The sequence below is a fragment of the Corvus brachyrhynchos genome, unplaced genomic scaffold, assembly GCF_000691975.1.
Source record: "Corvus brachyrhynchos isolate BGI_N302 unplaced genomic scaffold, ASM69197v1 scaffold90, whole genome shotgun sequence".
Lineage (NCBI taxonomy): Eukaryota > Metazoa > Chordata > Aves > Passeriformes > Corvidae > Corvus > Corvus brachyrhynchos.
The window spans coordinates 1,678,060-1,695,292 of NW_008236932.1; the positions used below are offsets into that span (position 1 = coordinate 1,678,060).

The 17,233-nt window shown below is 37.2% G+C and overlaps 1 protein-coding gene across 1 annotated transcript in view; it reads left to right on the plus strand.

Annotated features, from left to right (window-relative positions):
• The window catches only part of PRDM6 (PR/SET domain 6), a gene marked incomplete at its 5' end in the record, with an annotated part of 76,085 nt that extends 59,088 nt beyond the window's left edge, over positions 1-16,997 (plus strand). Inside the window, 2 exons of the mRNA XM_008629185.2 lie at positions 5,652-5,828; positions 12,783-16,997. Of these exons, the coding sequence (XP_008627407.1) occupies positions 5,652-5,828; positions 12,783-12,897 (292 nt within the window). The remainder of the gene's footprint in view (positions 1-5,651; positions 5,829-12,782) is intronic.
• Between the last annotated feature and the right edge of the window lie 236 nt (positions 16,998-17,233).

A 17,233-nucleotide genomic window follows, 5' to 3' on the forward strand; every position in this document is an offset into this window, starting at 1 on the left:
TGTCTTTGACCTTGATGCTCTCCCCAAGTCCACTAATTGATTTGAATCTCTCCAAAACAGACTTAGAAAAAATATGTGTGTTGAACAAGAATTGTCTATTTCTGTTTATTGAGTATTGCTCAGTTAAAATAAACTTCATGCTGAATTTAATGCTGGTTCGTGCATAACCTTTTCATAAAGGTTTGCAAGTGCCCAGGACTCAGAACTAATAACAATAATGGGTGTACAGAGCAGCAACTCTCCCTGTCAACTTGAGAAGCTTGCAGATGCTCCAAGTGTGCTGGCTTTCTGCTTTTGCTAGTTTCTGCACAAACATTTGTAACAGATGATTGCAGAACTCCCAGCAGGTCCAGCTCTGCCATCCCTGCTGCTGCATGGTGCCCGAGGTGCTTGGAAGAGCAGTTGTGCTGCCTAAGGGGAACCCCAAGGCAGCAGGGGATGTGGAGCCCAGAGGCTCTGCCAGGGATGTTTCTGTGCGCAAGTTAGCAGTATCCTGAAGCGTCACTTTGTTCTCCAGTCTTAATTCAACTTGCTAGAAGAGGGCATTCCTCAAAAATACCATCCTATGAGCACAGCTGTGACCTAACTCTTCTGACTGCAGCTGTGCTCTTAAAGCTGTGCACTGTACAAAGGCCTGGTCCTGAAAGCTGATGCTGGCCTCTCTTCAACCTGCCCTGCTTTTGGAGTTCCGTGCAGAGGTTGTGGTGTGGCAGCCTCTCCGCTATAACAATGTTGAAAGTTGTCCTGGGTTCAAGGGAGCCCTGTGTTCCACTCTTCGAGACCACGAGATCAATCATGTCTTCCAAGCTCAGGAGCAAAGAGGAAGTCAGGCAAAATCACCAGGAGGCCTGCATGGATGAATGGGGAATTCCTGGATGAATTCAAAGGCAAAAAGGAAGCCCATCGAGGATGGAAGCACAGACAGGTAGTCTGGGAGATATACAGACAGATTCTCTAAGCAGTCAGAGATCTCTTTAGGAAAGCTAAAACCCTGATAGGATTAAATGTGGGCAGGGACATCTAGGACAACAAAAGCTTCTGTTGTTACATTGGTGATAAAAGGAAGACTAGGGAAAATGTGGACCCTCTCTAAAAGGAAGCAGAAGGCCTGGTGACCTGGGACATGGAAAAGGCTGATCTAGTCAGCAAATTCACTGGCAAGTATTCCAGTCACACCACCATGTCACAGAAGCCAAAAGCTGGGACTGGGAGAACAAAAAACTGCCTGCTGTAGAAGATCATATATGAGCCTTCCAGTACCCACAGAGGCCTGCGAGAAAGCTAGAGAGAGTCTTTTTGTGAGGACATTTAGTGATAGAACAAGGGGAAATGGCCTTAAACTGAAAGAGGGTAAATTTACATTGGACAAAAGAAAGAAATTTTTTGGTGTGAGGGTGGTGGGACAGACTGGAAATTTTCCCAGAGAAGCTGTTGATGCCCCATCCTGGGAATAATCAAGGCCAAATAGGATGGGGCCTTGAGTGGAAGGTGTCCCTGCCCATAGCAGGGCGGTGGAAACAAGCTGGTCTTAAGGCCCCTTTCAACACAGACCATTCTGTAATTCCATGATCATGTTGGTTTTCTACTTCTTAGCCCTCAACAGGAAGAAAAGCACTTTCAACCACATGCCAGCCTCTCCTTTCAGCTGGTGGTTTTCTAGTTCTTTCTAAGGGAAAAGAATTACTGTGCTGTGCTGTTTTGTCTCTCTGGGATGAGAGTGTTTCACTGATAGAGTTACTAGTATTTGGGAGCTCACAAGGAATTTCTCTTCTAAGAATTGCACTAGAATTCCATATGCCCCTTGAAAAGAGCAAATTCACTTCCAAAGAGGCCACACTAAAAACCTATTCATCATAATGGAAATAATTTAAAAATGCGTTGGATAATAATGATTGGATTTTTCAAGATTCTAATAATTCAAAGAGTTAATAATTTAAGATTTAGAAATTAAATTTATAAGGCTTAGGTATACTTAGGAGTAAGAATTTGGAAAATATATTTTTTTAGCAGAGGAATAGTGAAAGACAAATAAAGCTATGTCAATTTTGTTAAATGAAAATCTAAAAAGAATCAATCTAAATGTACAGTTGTCTGTAGCTATTCCAGATGAAAGGATATGGATTTTTCTATTCTTTTCTCTTAACATGCTTTGTACACATTAAGGGTTTTACACCCCCTGCACAAAGCATGAGCTTTGGTGGGGTTCAGTAGGCCTTATAGCAGAACATGCGTTTTGAACTGGTCCCATACATGATGTATTTTCACACAGAAAAGTATCAGCTGCAAAAGTAAGAAATTTTTAAGACAGGAAAAGACATCACCAAAGAGCAAAATCATTTAAGAGATTGTCTAGCTTAGAGAGCAAAATTTATTCCTTAGCATTTTTGTTTTGAAAAATGTGACTTGCACAACTTGGAAAAGCTCAAAATATAAATTACCGCAAAACCTGAAAACTATTACATTAGAATTGCGCTCTGAATTTCTTTAGATGGTCTGTGTTCCTATAGTGGGCCATCATACAGTCAGAGACTGTAGGATTAGGGTCTCTCCAAAAAGCTGGTGGATTCTACATGTCAGTAAACCTAGATACCTTATCAATGATGCATGTGATTAATGACAACAGTGTAATTTTTCCAACAGGAAAATTTTCTTCTAAGTAGATTTGCTTTCTTTGAGCCCAAAAAGAAAGGTGTGGAGCTAAAAGCCCCCATGTAGCTAGGGGTTTAATAAAAAATATTAGAACTGCTTTTGATGGCTGTCATCATTCTCATCTGTACATTGCTGTAAACAGTTTAGCTGTTCTTAACTGTAGTGCAAAATTACTATCTGGTAAGATTTTGATTCACATGGATACTGTGAAACTCAAGAAGGTACAATATAGGTATTGGTTATTCCAAGGAAATGAGTTTTTCTGAGCTGGGAGTGCATTCAGCCCAGCAGTGGATTTTTGAAAGTACAGCCTATGAAGACCAACACTTCTGCCACTTTGTCCCTGTTCCTTCTGCCTGCAAAACTCTGTTATAGCGAGGTCACCATCTTAATTCATTGTGCCAGTGCAGACAAAAGTGCTGGCAGAAGACATAACTGCTACATCAAAGGCAGGCGTGCTCTGCCCATGTCAATGTACTCACTGAACCGAGCATTGCTTGTGTTCAGTACTTCAGCACCACTTTCATTTTTTTTGAAAAATAACATATTGATTTTATTCCAAGAAAAAAATTCTGAGCACAGTAAAATGGTTACCAGAGAACAGAATGGTAACTTTTGTACTTATTGAATGCAATTTTTTTTGCTCTTTGAAACGTGGTAGTATCCAAAGTTGTCAGAAGTTGGCATATTTAAATCTGTAATTGTCCAAACTACAGCTTTTTAAAGCTGTTACAGTATTTGAATGCATTTTTTGGCTCTCTTTTTAAAATTAATTTTGCTTAATGTGTGTCATGTATCTAAGCTTTTATAAAAAAATACACATTTTAGTGTTAATCAGAATTACCTGGGTATAAACTGGATAAATGCATCCTTTGCAAAGAGAAGGGTTACTCCTTTAATAGTTTTTCTCCCAAGATGTGGATGAATCAGAAAAATGCAGTCAAAGTGATCTAACAATAGGTGGTCTTTACAGGGTTTATTTTCTTCATCATAAGCCAGTGAAATACATTTTGAATACTTTGTAAAGAAGACATTTATTTTGAGGCAGTGTAAGGGGTGAACCCATATTTTTTGGTATCACAATATTCACTCATATTTAGTTTGAAATTTTGACTGTTTACAGACAAGTTACAGTGTGTATTTTCACTGCATTAAATTAATCACATTGACTGTTAAAAAGATAAAAGATTAATTGGTTTTATGTAGCATTGTATCATTTTTCGTGGTCACTGTTAAAAATAGATAACCAGAGGCTAATAGATGTTAATGGCCTCCTTCACTATTAAAAAAATCAATGTTTCTTGGATACAGCATATATTATCGCATTATTTTGCTTAAAAATGTTTGATTTTAGAATATCCATGCAAGTAAGTCTGCATTCACCAATCATCTCTGTTTTACCAACTCTTGAAATTTCATGCCAGATTTGATAAATATTTTCTATGCAAATTAAATTTGGACTCCAAGAAAAGTGAACATGTTACTACTTGTCTTCCAGTAAGAGAAATAGATAATCAGTTTGTTGGTTTTTTGATTTTTTAAAATATTGTTTTACATATATCTATGTATCTTTAAGGGACGCATAATCTAAATTACCTTTCCAGAGCTTTCATATATTACTTTCAGACTTGTTGGAGAGTAGTTAGATTTTCAAATGCAAGTAATTAAAATTGTAAGGTATTGAGTTATTGATGAATACTGAGCTATTAATCAAGCTAAAAAATTCTACAATCAGGGTTCAGTGCTCTGAAGCACCGTAAAATAATAGTATTTGTGTTCAGTGATGCAAGTACCACAATTAAGCAGTTCACTTGACAAATGAGATAGTTCACTTTATTTTGCACTTAATTGAATTGTACATGCCTGGTCACCATTGTGTCTTTCCCTTTAGTTTTGGTTTCTAGCCATTTAAACATATACATTTATTACAGAGAGAGCAATTAGGTTGTGTTGGCCATTGGCACTGGAAACGCAGACACCAAGAGTTAAAATGTTGTGTAGGGTAAAAATCATTATTATCCCTCCAGAAAAAAAAATCTTAATTTTCTTAACAAAAAGTCTAATGAGCATTTAGTAATCTGCCAGTAACTTAAAACAAATATGAAATGGAAAATCCCCCTGTAGGATGTTGATATTAAGCCACTTTTACCAAAGAGAAATATACAGACATGGTTTCTTGGCATTTTATTTTAGTTAGTATTTCAGCAGACTAGTCTCACACTGCTGTCTTGTATCCTTTTTTTTTTCTGTGTTTGCAGTCTGCTTGTTATGATTCTGAATTTGTAACATATTGGTCAGTTTTGTGTGTTTGTTTGTTATGTTTACTTTTAACAAAATGTGTTGTTGAAAAGCTGAGTTCTGGGTTTCCTTTCAAGATCCACAAAAAAGGTATTTTCAATCTGGACGGGAGAAAATTATTAATAAAATGCAAAAATTTTCAACAGAAGTAAGAAAATCAAAAGATAATTGTAATACGGTGGTCATTTTTTCCAAGTCTCTTATCGAAATAGGTGATCTCTAAAAGCCTCCAAAGCATTATGAGGAGTTTAATTGTGAGTAGCTCCAGAATACAGCTAAGATATGCACATAGCCATCAGACATGCTTTTGTAGGTAAGACTGTAGCTGGCACCGACAGACAGAGGATTTCATGAGTCCCTTAGCTCCGATGTGTGTGGATCTTTTTTTTTTTTTGACTAAGGAGCACTGTATTGAGTTTGAGAGAATTAAGGTAGGAATATGATGTGCAGTGCAGGATCATGAGTTTGCTGAATTGCGGTTTGTGGGCCCCCATAGACTCTCAGTTAATTCCTGCCCAAGAATTTCACATTTGTTAAAGAGGTCATGAAGTTTTGGGTATGCGTCTCCCAAGAAAGACCCAGAGAACTGCACCCACATTTCTCTTTTGAAATCACTAGGAAGATCAGGTGCTCCCTCCTGTATGGTTTCCTGCTCATGCCAACAGAAATCACTGATGACATGCTGTTTCTCTTTCCCATTGCAGGCCCTACCAGTGCGGCCACTGCTCCCAGTCTTTCTCCCAGCCCTCAGAGCTGAGGAACCACGTCGTTACGCACTCCAGCGACAGGCCTTTCAAGTGTGGCTACTGCGGACGTGCCTTTGCTGGTGCCACAACACTCAACAATCACATCCGGACACACACGGGGGAAAAGCCCTTCAAGTAAGTACTTAAAGCCAACAGCTTTTGCCAGCTGAGATTAGAGGGAGAAATGCATTGCTGCTGCTCACTAGCATCACCAGCACATGGCAGAGGTTCCCTTAAAAGCCAAGGTCAGACCATCAGGTAAAACAGTTAGTGGTGCTGTTAAAATCAGAATTTATAAGGGTTTGGTTTTGGGTTTCTTGAAAGCCTTGTGCAATTTTCTGTTCTCTAATGGTATCTTGATTGTTTTAATTAAGTGGCAAGCTGCTGCCAGAGAACCATAGCTGAAAATACGATCAAGACTGGGACAGGCCATGCTGTAAGAACGTTAATATAATTCTTTGATGTCTATATGCTGAGGTAGATGGAGCTTCACCTAAAAGCTAATTTGGTTCTGGTTAAATATGGGGGAGAAATATGCACCTTCTTTTAGTCTCAGAATCACTGGATAGAAAATGTAACCCTGGCTTGTAGCATAAGTTTTGAAAGATCATCATAATAAATCGATAGTGTTAAGTTGGCCAAGATACAAGAAAAAAATAAGTAATCAGATAAAGATGATTTTGCATTAAACAGACTTTTTTAATTTATGAGGTTTCTAATTACTGATACTAAAGCTAAGCACATACCTGTCTCAGAAATCTTCCAGCAGTGCCCATTTCCAGCCATAGTACAGCTGATCCAGGTGTATATTACCTTCTGTTGTGCAAGACTCTGCCTACCTAACAGGAAGTGTTCTCCAAGGCAGAAGAAATATTTCCCATACTTGTGTCTTTCTCTTGGCTGAACTGGCAGGCTCAGAGTATATATATGTTGCAACTGGAACAAGTCCACCTAATGTATTGATATCACTTCTTTTGGAAGCTTCCTGGATGTTCCTAGGAGGAAGGGGAGTAAGGGTAGAAGAAAGTTTGTGTCTCAGTTCTAGGAGTACTGTCTGTACTGCCTTTTTTTTCTACTTTTGCCAAACTGTGCTTTTGATCTGGTTAATGTAAGAGAGCTCAGCCATGGGGCCTGTCAGAACCCCTCATAACAAGCCCGACAGAGATACTGGTGAACCCGCTTTGCCTCCATATAAGGTTGGAAGGAAGCATGGCCTCCATACATGTCTTTGCTGTGGGTGAGGGGACAGAGCCAGGAACAAATGCTGCATCTCCAGTACAGAAGAACTTGCATACAGAAATAATGGCTAGGATAATGTAGGAGGCAAAACATGGAAACGGAGAACATCTAAATATTGGCTTCTCTTGAGCCCCTCTGTTGAATGCTCAAAGCCTATAGAAAGTGAGCCAAAAAATGGTGTGAGCAATCAGATTGATTTTATCTAGCTGCTGTGTAAATAGATTTTAGTAATTAATGGAAGAGGTTTCCAGGTCAAAATGGAAAATAGATTTCGTTTAATGTTAAGGTGTTACTTATGTGTAACCTTGTTGACTCCACTTAATTTTTTTCGTTAACATCCTGTTTTTGTCATGTTTCCAATAGATGTGCTATTTTGCCCCATTTAGAGTCATTATTTTTCCCCTTTGGTTTACTAATTTTTTCCCCTTTCCCAAAATGAGCTTGATAACAGCACAATTTCATTTGTGAAAGAGCTTAAGGTATGTACTACAACTAACCAGTGATCTGGGATTTGTTTGGTTGGATTTTTTGTTTTGCCCTGATCATGTGGAAGCATTTAAGTATTCCAGGATGTGTCTGACTATTCCTTAAGTTGCAGGACAGAGCAACAAAAAAAAATGTGTATGCTTTGTACTGGTTCTTTATGTTGTATGGCCTAATTTCAATCTTGCAAGATGTTTCTTCAGTTTCTTCCTTAAGCCCTAGAAAGAGTAGTACCATTTTCTCTCTGGAAGGCTTGTTGAAGTATCTGTAGTAAGCTGACTAGGAACTTCACATGAAGCTAAAACTGGAGCTGCAGATCTTCCCATCCCTGCTAGTCAGATAAGAGAACACATAAGCCTTGATCCTGCAAGCTGTTCAAAAGGGCAGATTTGTCTTTTACACGGGGCTGCTTGCATTTGAGAGAGGAGGGGCAGAAAACTTATCCAGACATCAATCTACTATCTCTGCTGGAGAAAAAAGAGATAGCTGCAGCTCATCTTGATGTCTCATCACCATTTAGATCCTCCTTTGGAAAAGGGCTGCACAAGATCCGGTATTAGGAAAGTTTAGGAAAAAACCCTCAACAAATTCTAGTAAGAAAGAACCATAAAGAGAACAAACAGGATATCTGTATCTTGATAATACAATTTAGGTTTAAAATGTTTGTTTATGAAGCAATTTTGAATCTAAACTTTCCATTAAAAAAAAATGTATGATGGAAAAGTCCACTGAGATGGTGTTTCTGTACCTCAGAGAAGTTTGTATTTGTGGTGATTTACACACTTCTATTAACTAATATTATTAATATTATAAAGAATTGTCATGCATAGATAAATTAATCAAACTATAGCTAATTTACTTTAAAAATAACAGGTATAATTTTGAAGATGTTACTAAGTTCAGTTTTAAATATGCTTCTGCTGTGAACGCAATCTCATGATTTCTAGTGCAATAAGGCAGCTCTGTTCTTAAGTGGTATACAGATAAATTAGAGTGAGCATTGATTAAGTCAGCAGTGTTAAACACTAAGTACGTTTGTATGCATATTATTTCCAGAACTTGGTTTTTAAAATGGTGAACATACAAGGACAGCATTTTAAAAAATATTTCAAATTAATTGTAAGAGGAAGTTTGGCATTGGTTAAAAAGCTTTTTCTGTGAGAAGGCATTTTCTTTGTAGGTCCTACGTAACTTTGAATGTATGGTGGAAGACTTTTCTATTTGCTTTTCATTAAGATAACAATGCTAAGTGAGGTTATCTGTAGTCAAAGCTTTAGCTGAATTGCCTGGACTGCAGGTCCAGTTAGGAGGGATTTCTTTTCATGTCATCACAAGCTATCAAGCCAGCCTCACCACTGTAAAGTTTTTGTGTATTCTTATCTCACTGAAGACTCCACTATGGCTGGTAGTCTGGGAACAAAGCTCTTAAGTAAATTAAAATGTAGGAAAAAAAGGAAAATTATTTGTCACCTCCCTTCTCTAAACTTTTTCTCACCCTCTCCCTGCTTCCATTTCAGCAAAATAAAAAAAATGCTAAGGGGACTTGCCTGCAGAATAGGGGTTATGAGAAGATCTAATATTTAGGAATCAACCCAGAAGAATTAAGAGGAAAGATTCTTTCAGCTTGCAGTAGCTCACATGCTTTACACTGTTTCTTACTGAAATGCAAAACTGAGGTGCATTCATTTCAGGTTGAATATGTATGTTGTACTTGCAGTGATGTCTCAGTGTTGTCAAGTGGGGTTTTTTTTGGTTGGTTGTTTTTCTTGGATTTTTGTTACCCTTTCAAAGGAGTTTAAAATCTAGTGTTAAATGTATTTGTTGAATGAAATCTTAAAATGTTTATTTTGAAAGTATCAAATCAATATATTTTTCTCTAAAATAGACCCTCAGCATTTTCTCCATCCAAAGCCTTTCACAGAAGTTGATATAAATGTGCAAATTAAACCAATCCTCTCTATAATCCTCAATGTCAATGTTTTGAAAGCACTGTGAAGCAAACAAGCAGACCAGTAACAATGAGGGCTATCTAAACAAAATCAGAAACCCCAGTACGGTAGAAATATCCTTAAACTATCGGTGCACTTTGTTAACTCAACAACAATTCTGCTTACCACCTCAACCCAAGCAAATCATACCAGGAAACCCTATGGTAGAGTGAAGCCTTGAGACTGAGTAGATTGAATGCTATAATATATTGTTCCTTACAATTATAGTGTACACATACATTGTAAAAGGAGATTATATGGATCCAGTTTTCACTGATGGTATCTACTTGTTTGAGGACTTTGGGATTGCTTTGAACCTATATGTGTCTGGGGCTGTTTAAATTCCATTCGAATGCCATCAGATGGCCCTAACTGGAAATTAAATTTTATCTCAGTTAATAAGTGTCATTATTGCCAATACATGTATCTACGGTGTCGGCTTAGCCAAAATTTGGTATGTCTAGCAGTCAGGCTTGGGCTCAGCCCCATGGTTGCTTGGTGGGTGGTCACAAGGGATATGGACTCTTTTTCCTTTCTGACGTTTTTGACTACTGTTCAACTTTCCACCACAACATTAAACATGTATGGGTTATGGTACAGGAATGTGCACACGAAAACACACACATGGTCACCAGTCTCATGGACAGAGCTTATGGGAGTGGTTATTCTGCTATGATGGGCTGGGAAAGAATGGTTGATAGAAGGCGAGACTACAGAGAGTACATCACAACTCAGAAGAAAAATATTCCTTCTCTTCCTCCCATTCCCACCTCCTGTGAGACAGTAATGCTGACTGCTGTGACACTATTATCTTCACCTTTTCTATCAGTTTGTATCCAGTAACAACTTCTCTGGAACACACTGAAAAGAGGAATCAGGAGCCTAATACAGATCTCTGCCCATAAGCTGGGTACTTATGTAGCCAAAACTATGGTCCCGAAAGCCACATCATTTGGAAGTGCCTAAAAAATCCTAGGCACCTTGGGTACTATCTGAAGGTTATCCAGGTACAAGAGAAAGATAGGGGAATTAAGTTCCTTGCCAGAGGCTCTATTCTGACTTTTGCCCAAGGGCTGTATAAGTGCAGACATCACAGTTTGACCAGCAGCAACACTTGGCATCCACAGCCCTCCTGTTCAAAGGGTAGAATCTTGTAGTAAGAGATTTATTCTTTTTCTGTTCTCTCTCTAGCATCCTTCTTTCCTGTGACTTTATGTTAGTGCATCAGCCTGTATCTGGGAAGGTAGAGCACTCCCACAACAGAAGAATCTTGTGGATAAAGGATGGGAAGTTACATTTTAAAGAAATATGGTAAACCTTGCTCTGTACTTTCATGAGCAATGCAAGGTGCTGAGTGAATGCAGTGCCCAGTTCTAGCCTCCCAGACTACTTCCAGAAAGGGTGAGGAGGCCTGCCACAGCAAATGATTTTAGTGGGTGACATTGTCTTTTGATCACTTTATAGCCTAAGTCACTACAGGTACCTAGGCATCCTGTTACCCTGTATTTCATTTACTTACCCGCTCTCATAAAATCAGATGTTGTCACACCTGATTTTATAGGTTATTTTGCAACTGTATCACTTACAGCTTAGTTAGGCAAGGATCCAAGCCTCCTATTACTCAGCAAGCAAAGTACTTGTCTTTGTAGACATCAAAATAACAAAACTATCAAGTTCAAGCAGACAGTAATATCTCACACAGACTAAGTTAACCCCCCAGCCTTAAAATTGATTATAATGCCTCTGTGATAGATATATATGTATGTATATAAAAATAATACAATAATTTGCAAGTTTGTCAAGCAATGAAAGGTAGTATATTTTGACACACTAATCCAGTAAGTAATCAGTTTTCTAATAAACAATCAGCAGTACACTAATGTGTCATCAGCACTTCAGGAGCTCTGGAGAGTGGATGATCTGCACATAGACGTTAATGAATACCCCAAAAATCATTAAGTAATCAATACTTCTGAGTTATTTTCATTGAGCTGATAGGTCTGATACATTAAAGCTGACATTTTACATTTGTCAAGATCACAGTGCAGTTTTTAACAGTGGCATAGGATGCTAAAAATATTCCATGAAAGACAATCGAGGAAATACAACTTAAAAGTGTAGACATTTTAGATTGGTATGGTAACCTGGATGAATGACTCTGTAACGTCTGTAACTCTGTAACATCTGTGCTAAATACTCCTGAAGCAGAACTTTATCACTAAAAATTACTAATGTGAAGAATACCCACAATTATGGGTATGTGTAAATATTTTTTTTTAATAAGCAGATCACTGACAGTTCACTTTCTATCACGCACATCAGTGAAGAGAGAAAGATTAAAATTAATTAGCTGAGTCCTGTGTTTTCCTCACATCTCCTTTGAAGGTGAAGAATTCATTGTAGTGATACTTTTATTATAATCTTATTTGAAGATAAAACATCACAGGGTACCGTTAAACCAAAGATGGCTTTTGGAACGAGCAACATACAAGAAGGATCTGCTCCATCCATGTTTGTGACTCATCAAACAACCCTCTCTAGTGCTCAGAATGCAAATTAAGGAGGCAGCATTTGGGAGATTAAATACAGTAGTTTGTCTTTAAGAGCAGGGATAAGGGATTAATTCCAAGGTAACAATAGCCCCTAGTCTGTCCTCTCCAAAATTCCATGGCTTTGTTCATTCATTCACACAGTATTTTTCTCAAAGATTATGGTTCTCTAAGAGAGGACAGCCTAGAGACAGAGACAATGTAAAAGACAGTGAGGCAACACTGATGGCTCTTATGAGCTCTTGCTCAACCCACAGATTTTTCAAATTTTGTGGATGTTCACAGATAATTAAGTAACCACTATCTCTATGTGCCTATTTAAAATGAATCCCACTACATAGATCAGATAAACAAAGAGTTTTCTCTTTTCTAGGACTGAGTGATTACTGCTTTGTGATTTCTCATCCTCCAATAGGCAATCCTGGATTTTAAAAAAGCAGAAGGTGAAATTCTATTTGTCATCAATTTCTCTTAGGGGTTACAGAGCAGAAAACTGCAGACAAGCTGCTTCTTTGATGGCTCACTCCTAAAAATCTCTTTTTGTTCTTTATCTATTTGAACTGACAGTGATCAGAGCTACAGCAGGACAGGCCCCCCTGGAGAAATCACCTTCCCCCTGTCTATTGACAGATTCCTCTGTTCTGAATCAGACAGGCCTTGTCCCATCATAGGCATCAAGGTCTTGGAAGTAGCCACCAATTAAACCTCTTGAGCCAGTAAAATCTGAAGCCACTTTTGAGTGTCTGTTCTGATTAGGCAGGATGAGACAAAGCCCATCACCCCCCCCAAAGCAGCTCCCTGGTCTCAATTTTCTTTCTTGCCTTCACCAGGTGCGAGAGGTGTGAGAGGAGCTTCACACAAGCCACCCAGCTGAGTCGACACCAGAGGATGCCCAATGAGTGCAAGCCAATAACAGAGAGCACAGAATCAATTGAAGTGGATTAACTGATTGACTGGTTGGAATTAAACTGCAAGGAAAGTCATGATTAAATGTCACGGACACTTAAGCAAAACCAAAGATTTCCTCTGAGCAACTTTCAATCAGTCCCAGAAAACCAAAAGCAGTAATAAAATAAGTAAGATGTTAAGAGATATTGATCCTGGCATGGAAGTGAGACCAGGAAAGAGATTATTTATTTATGACTAGGGATGAGTCTTATTTCAATTGACAAGTTACTTGGGGCTGTTAACATTTCAAGTCCCTCCATGTATTGCTTTAATTCTAAAAGCCTTTATAATTGTTATTTAATGCCAAAGTGAGGAATCTCAAGGGTTCTTCTGCTCATAGTTATGACTGAGAATGCACATGGACTTGTTTATTGTTGCACCTTTTTTTATAGCATGACTCCAAGGACCCAGATGTAATCTGTACGTTTGGCTGGGCTGGGCTAAGTTGATCTTGACATGGCTGTAATAGAAGTTGCTGTGTGGGATGGGAAGTGATCAAGAGCTACACCTGGGTCAGTGTCAGTCACCTCAGACCAAAGGGCATTCCATTTCCATAGTCTCATGCCTCACACTGTGTGCACTTTTTCATGCAAGTAGTTTGCATTGGCATTGGCATTCTGTGGAAAAAAAAACAAAAAACAAAAACAAAAAGAAAAAATAGTAAAAAAAAAATGGAATGTTGTATATCTGCAAATATACATTATATAAAGAAACAAGTAGGAAAACTATGTTAAACTAATAGAGCTTTCAAATTCAGTCTAATAGCTATGAAAGACAGAGGCGGTAGAAAGTATTTTAAACACTAAATATTCCAGTCCATGTGTAAATCATATTATGCAGAGCAGAAAACCAAGAAGATACTTTTAGTTTGGGCAACTCATTTAACATCATGTTGATTTCTAGGAAAACCAATCAGAAATCCAAACTATAGTCCATTAATATTTTTAGTCAGTTATTTGGATCAAATTGGAAGTGCTCCTGTATTAGATGAAGCTTTCAATACAGTGGGGCTGAGTTTCAAAACAAAAGATAAATCTGAACACAGACTCTTTGTAAATTTCTTGGAGGCTTCATAGTATTCACTTAATGGAAATTTGCCTGGTACAGTGAATGAAGAAAGCCAAAATATTCCCAACATCAATGTAAAAAGCTCAGATGTCTTTACATTGGTTTGATTTAACAGTTTCCACATTGGCTTTTTTTCATGCTTTTTTCCATTATGTATTTCACATTTCATGATTTTGTCTAATCAAATTATGTTTTCACTTTTAGAGACCAGCAGTGTTTGTTTATATATTGGTTGTCTCAATGCTAGAGCTGTAGATTGATAAAAGTGTTTTAAAAAAAGGAAAAAAAACAGAAAAAAAACAGGAAAAAAAGAAAAGAAATTAAAATAAAAGAAAGAAAACCACGATCACCAAGAAGCAGAACTTAAGCAGTCTGAGGTCATGCTTTATCATAAGGTAAAACTGCAAAATAAAATTGTGGAGATTATGGGGATTAAAACAGAATAATTCAGTTTTGCACCAAAACTGAAGTGCTGAGTGTCTCATAAGGGCTCAGTTGATTATATTAAATATTTTAAACACATTTATGGGGATGATTTTAAATAGGTAGAGAATAAAGTATCCAGTTCTGTAAAGGGCTAGACGGAATCAGCTACAAATTTAATACCAGGTTCAGACCATTTATGAATTCTGCAAAGAGCTCAAGCAGAAGAAGTGCTTACAATAAAATTCAAATGCATTTAAAAGGACTTTAAAAACTAAGACATCCGTATTGCATGATGTTCATTTATTATATTGCAGAAACTACACTGCAGAATCTGGAGTTTCCAAAACTTTGCAGGGAATTACTTCAGGAGTATTTGTGTTTGGCCATTAAAAATGTAAAAAACATCTTGGGAAAAAAAGATTTTTTTATCATTGTTCTAGCAAGTACCAGACTATCTCATACAGAAGCTTCATCCCTATGAGTTTTCAGCTCTATTTCTCAGTGCAGAGATATGGGGAGTGAGCAATTCTGTCACCTGCCTGATTCTATCCTCAAAACTATGAGAAACTCTTAGCTACTATATAAATGTGTTTGTTTGTTTGTTTGTTTTTAGGTTCAAAGCATGGGAAGCTGGGTAGGAAGACTTTTAACTTAAACGTACTATTTGAACATTGTTTTGTTCCTAGCAAGGCTAATGAAACAGAGAAACCAAAATAAAATCCTAAACCTTTCAGACACTCATGCCTGGTAGTTCACATTTTCCCTTAAGTGACTTAATGTAAAGTAACATTCTGGGGAGGCACCAACTTTTAGTTAACATTCAGACAGCATCTATAGATCATTTCTGCAAGCAAACAGTTAAAAAAAGAACAAGAGAGCAGAAAATTTATAAATAGAGTAAGTGGGAAAGTGTCATGAAAAACAAACATGAGCTCTGTTAGATCAGTGAGTTGTGCTGTTGCATTATCTAACCATGCCCTGGTGTTCAGGGACAAGGTTAGTGGCAGTGAAGAGCACTCCACTGTATTCAAGTCCTGTAGTGCAAATAGTACCTAAGTATGTGCTTACAGATATTGCAAGTTCCCTGCTGACTACAGGTAGGTTTACTTGTATGTTTTCATTTAAACATGTCTAAATATTCTGCTGAATGGGTGTGAAGTAAAGATCAATTACTTCAAGATCGTACTGGATTTTTTAAAAAATGCACTAGAGTAGTGTGTTTGCAGACATTATTTTATTTTCCTTCCAAATAATTCTTGCTAGTGTAAATCACTCTGTCCTTCCATACGCCTAAACATAATTTCAATTATTGTATTATTTATACATTGCATTTTTACAACAGTTTTGGCAGCATACAAAATCAATACAGTGAAAACCCATGATTTCAGAGTAGCGTTTTCTCAAATACGACATTTGGCATTCTGTTACAGTATGGCAAATGCAAAACCAACATGAACAAGCTAAAATATATTCTAGGTTTGGACTAAACAGAATCCAGTTCCTGTCTACACTTCCCAAATGCTGAATGAGTTTCAGTTTGTTTATCAGCAGAACAATGTACATTTAGGTCTATTCTGCATACAATATATGTTTGCACACAGTAATCTAAAGCAGTAAGGGTAATACAATTATCTTTAAATGTAGTGATTATGTGCCTGCCATTTCAGAATTTCTGAAGCACTTGGCATCTCTGTTTTGTAGTCTGGTAAAAAAATACAAGTTTTTGGGTTTTGAATTTTTTTGTCCAACCCTGAACATGTTGGAAATCATACTTAACAACTGTGCCTAGTTCCGATTCTTTTTCAGTGTGGAATTAAATTTTATATGTTCATAGAGTTATGCCTTTCAGAAAGACTTTAGGTCCTTTATAAACCTACAGTTATAGCCCCTAAAGATGATAGTTTTAAATACAATTTGATTTTCTTCCCATGAAAGAAACCTGAATTTGGAATAATATAAAAATTACAGCACATTACATACTAGAAACTTACAAGAAATTATGTGTGTATCTTTTACTTTTGGTACCATCATCTGTCCTTTAAATTCATATTTATTTTTTGTATGGTGCCATTGCGTTATGTGATGCTGTCTTATATCTGAAAAAAATGGTGTGATTTCAAACAAATAAATAGGTGTATGTCCAAAATTAAGTCCTCATTGTTTTTAAGAGTAGTTAATTTGCTTTGAATTTTTTTAGAAATTACAATTAGAATGCTATTCTGTTCCATGCAAGTCCTTCCCGTGGATAAGATTCCAGAAAATAAAATATTCTGGGACTGCATGAAATTTCTTTTTATTCCTCGATTTTAGAAGTTTTGACATCATCAAGTCAATCTGAAAAAGTCCATAAATCCACCCTATAGATGTAGAGTATGCTGAAGAGGTCCTGTGTTGTAATAAAAATAATAATGACACTGTTATTAGAAAGATCAACAGTTTGCTTGCATTTTTTAAACTTCATAAAATTGCCTCTTTTTTATGGTAAAGGACCAATTAAGTCATGCATGTAGCTGTATTCTTGTGATATCAAATGTAAAGATTACATTGTGTTTAAATGAAAATAACAGGCACACATTTAAAAAGAAGATGAAGAAATGTAAATATATTTGATTAATAAAACATTTCTATTACTGTACCCTAAGCCTTTGTCTTATGTTAATATTATTTATGGAATTTTGTGTGTGTTCTGCAGAAAATCAAATATGCTTGAATGATTGTGCATTGAAGGCAACCTCAAATAATCAACACGCCTTGCTGTAGTCATTACCAGCTTCCAAAAGGTTCTTGCAGCTTGGAAGTTGCAAACTCTTGCAGTCAGAAGACAGTGAGATCAAGTTTA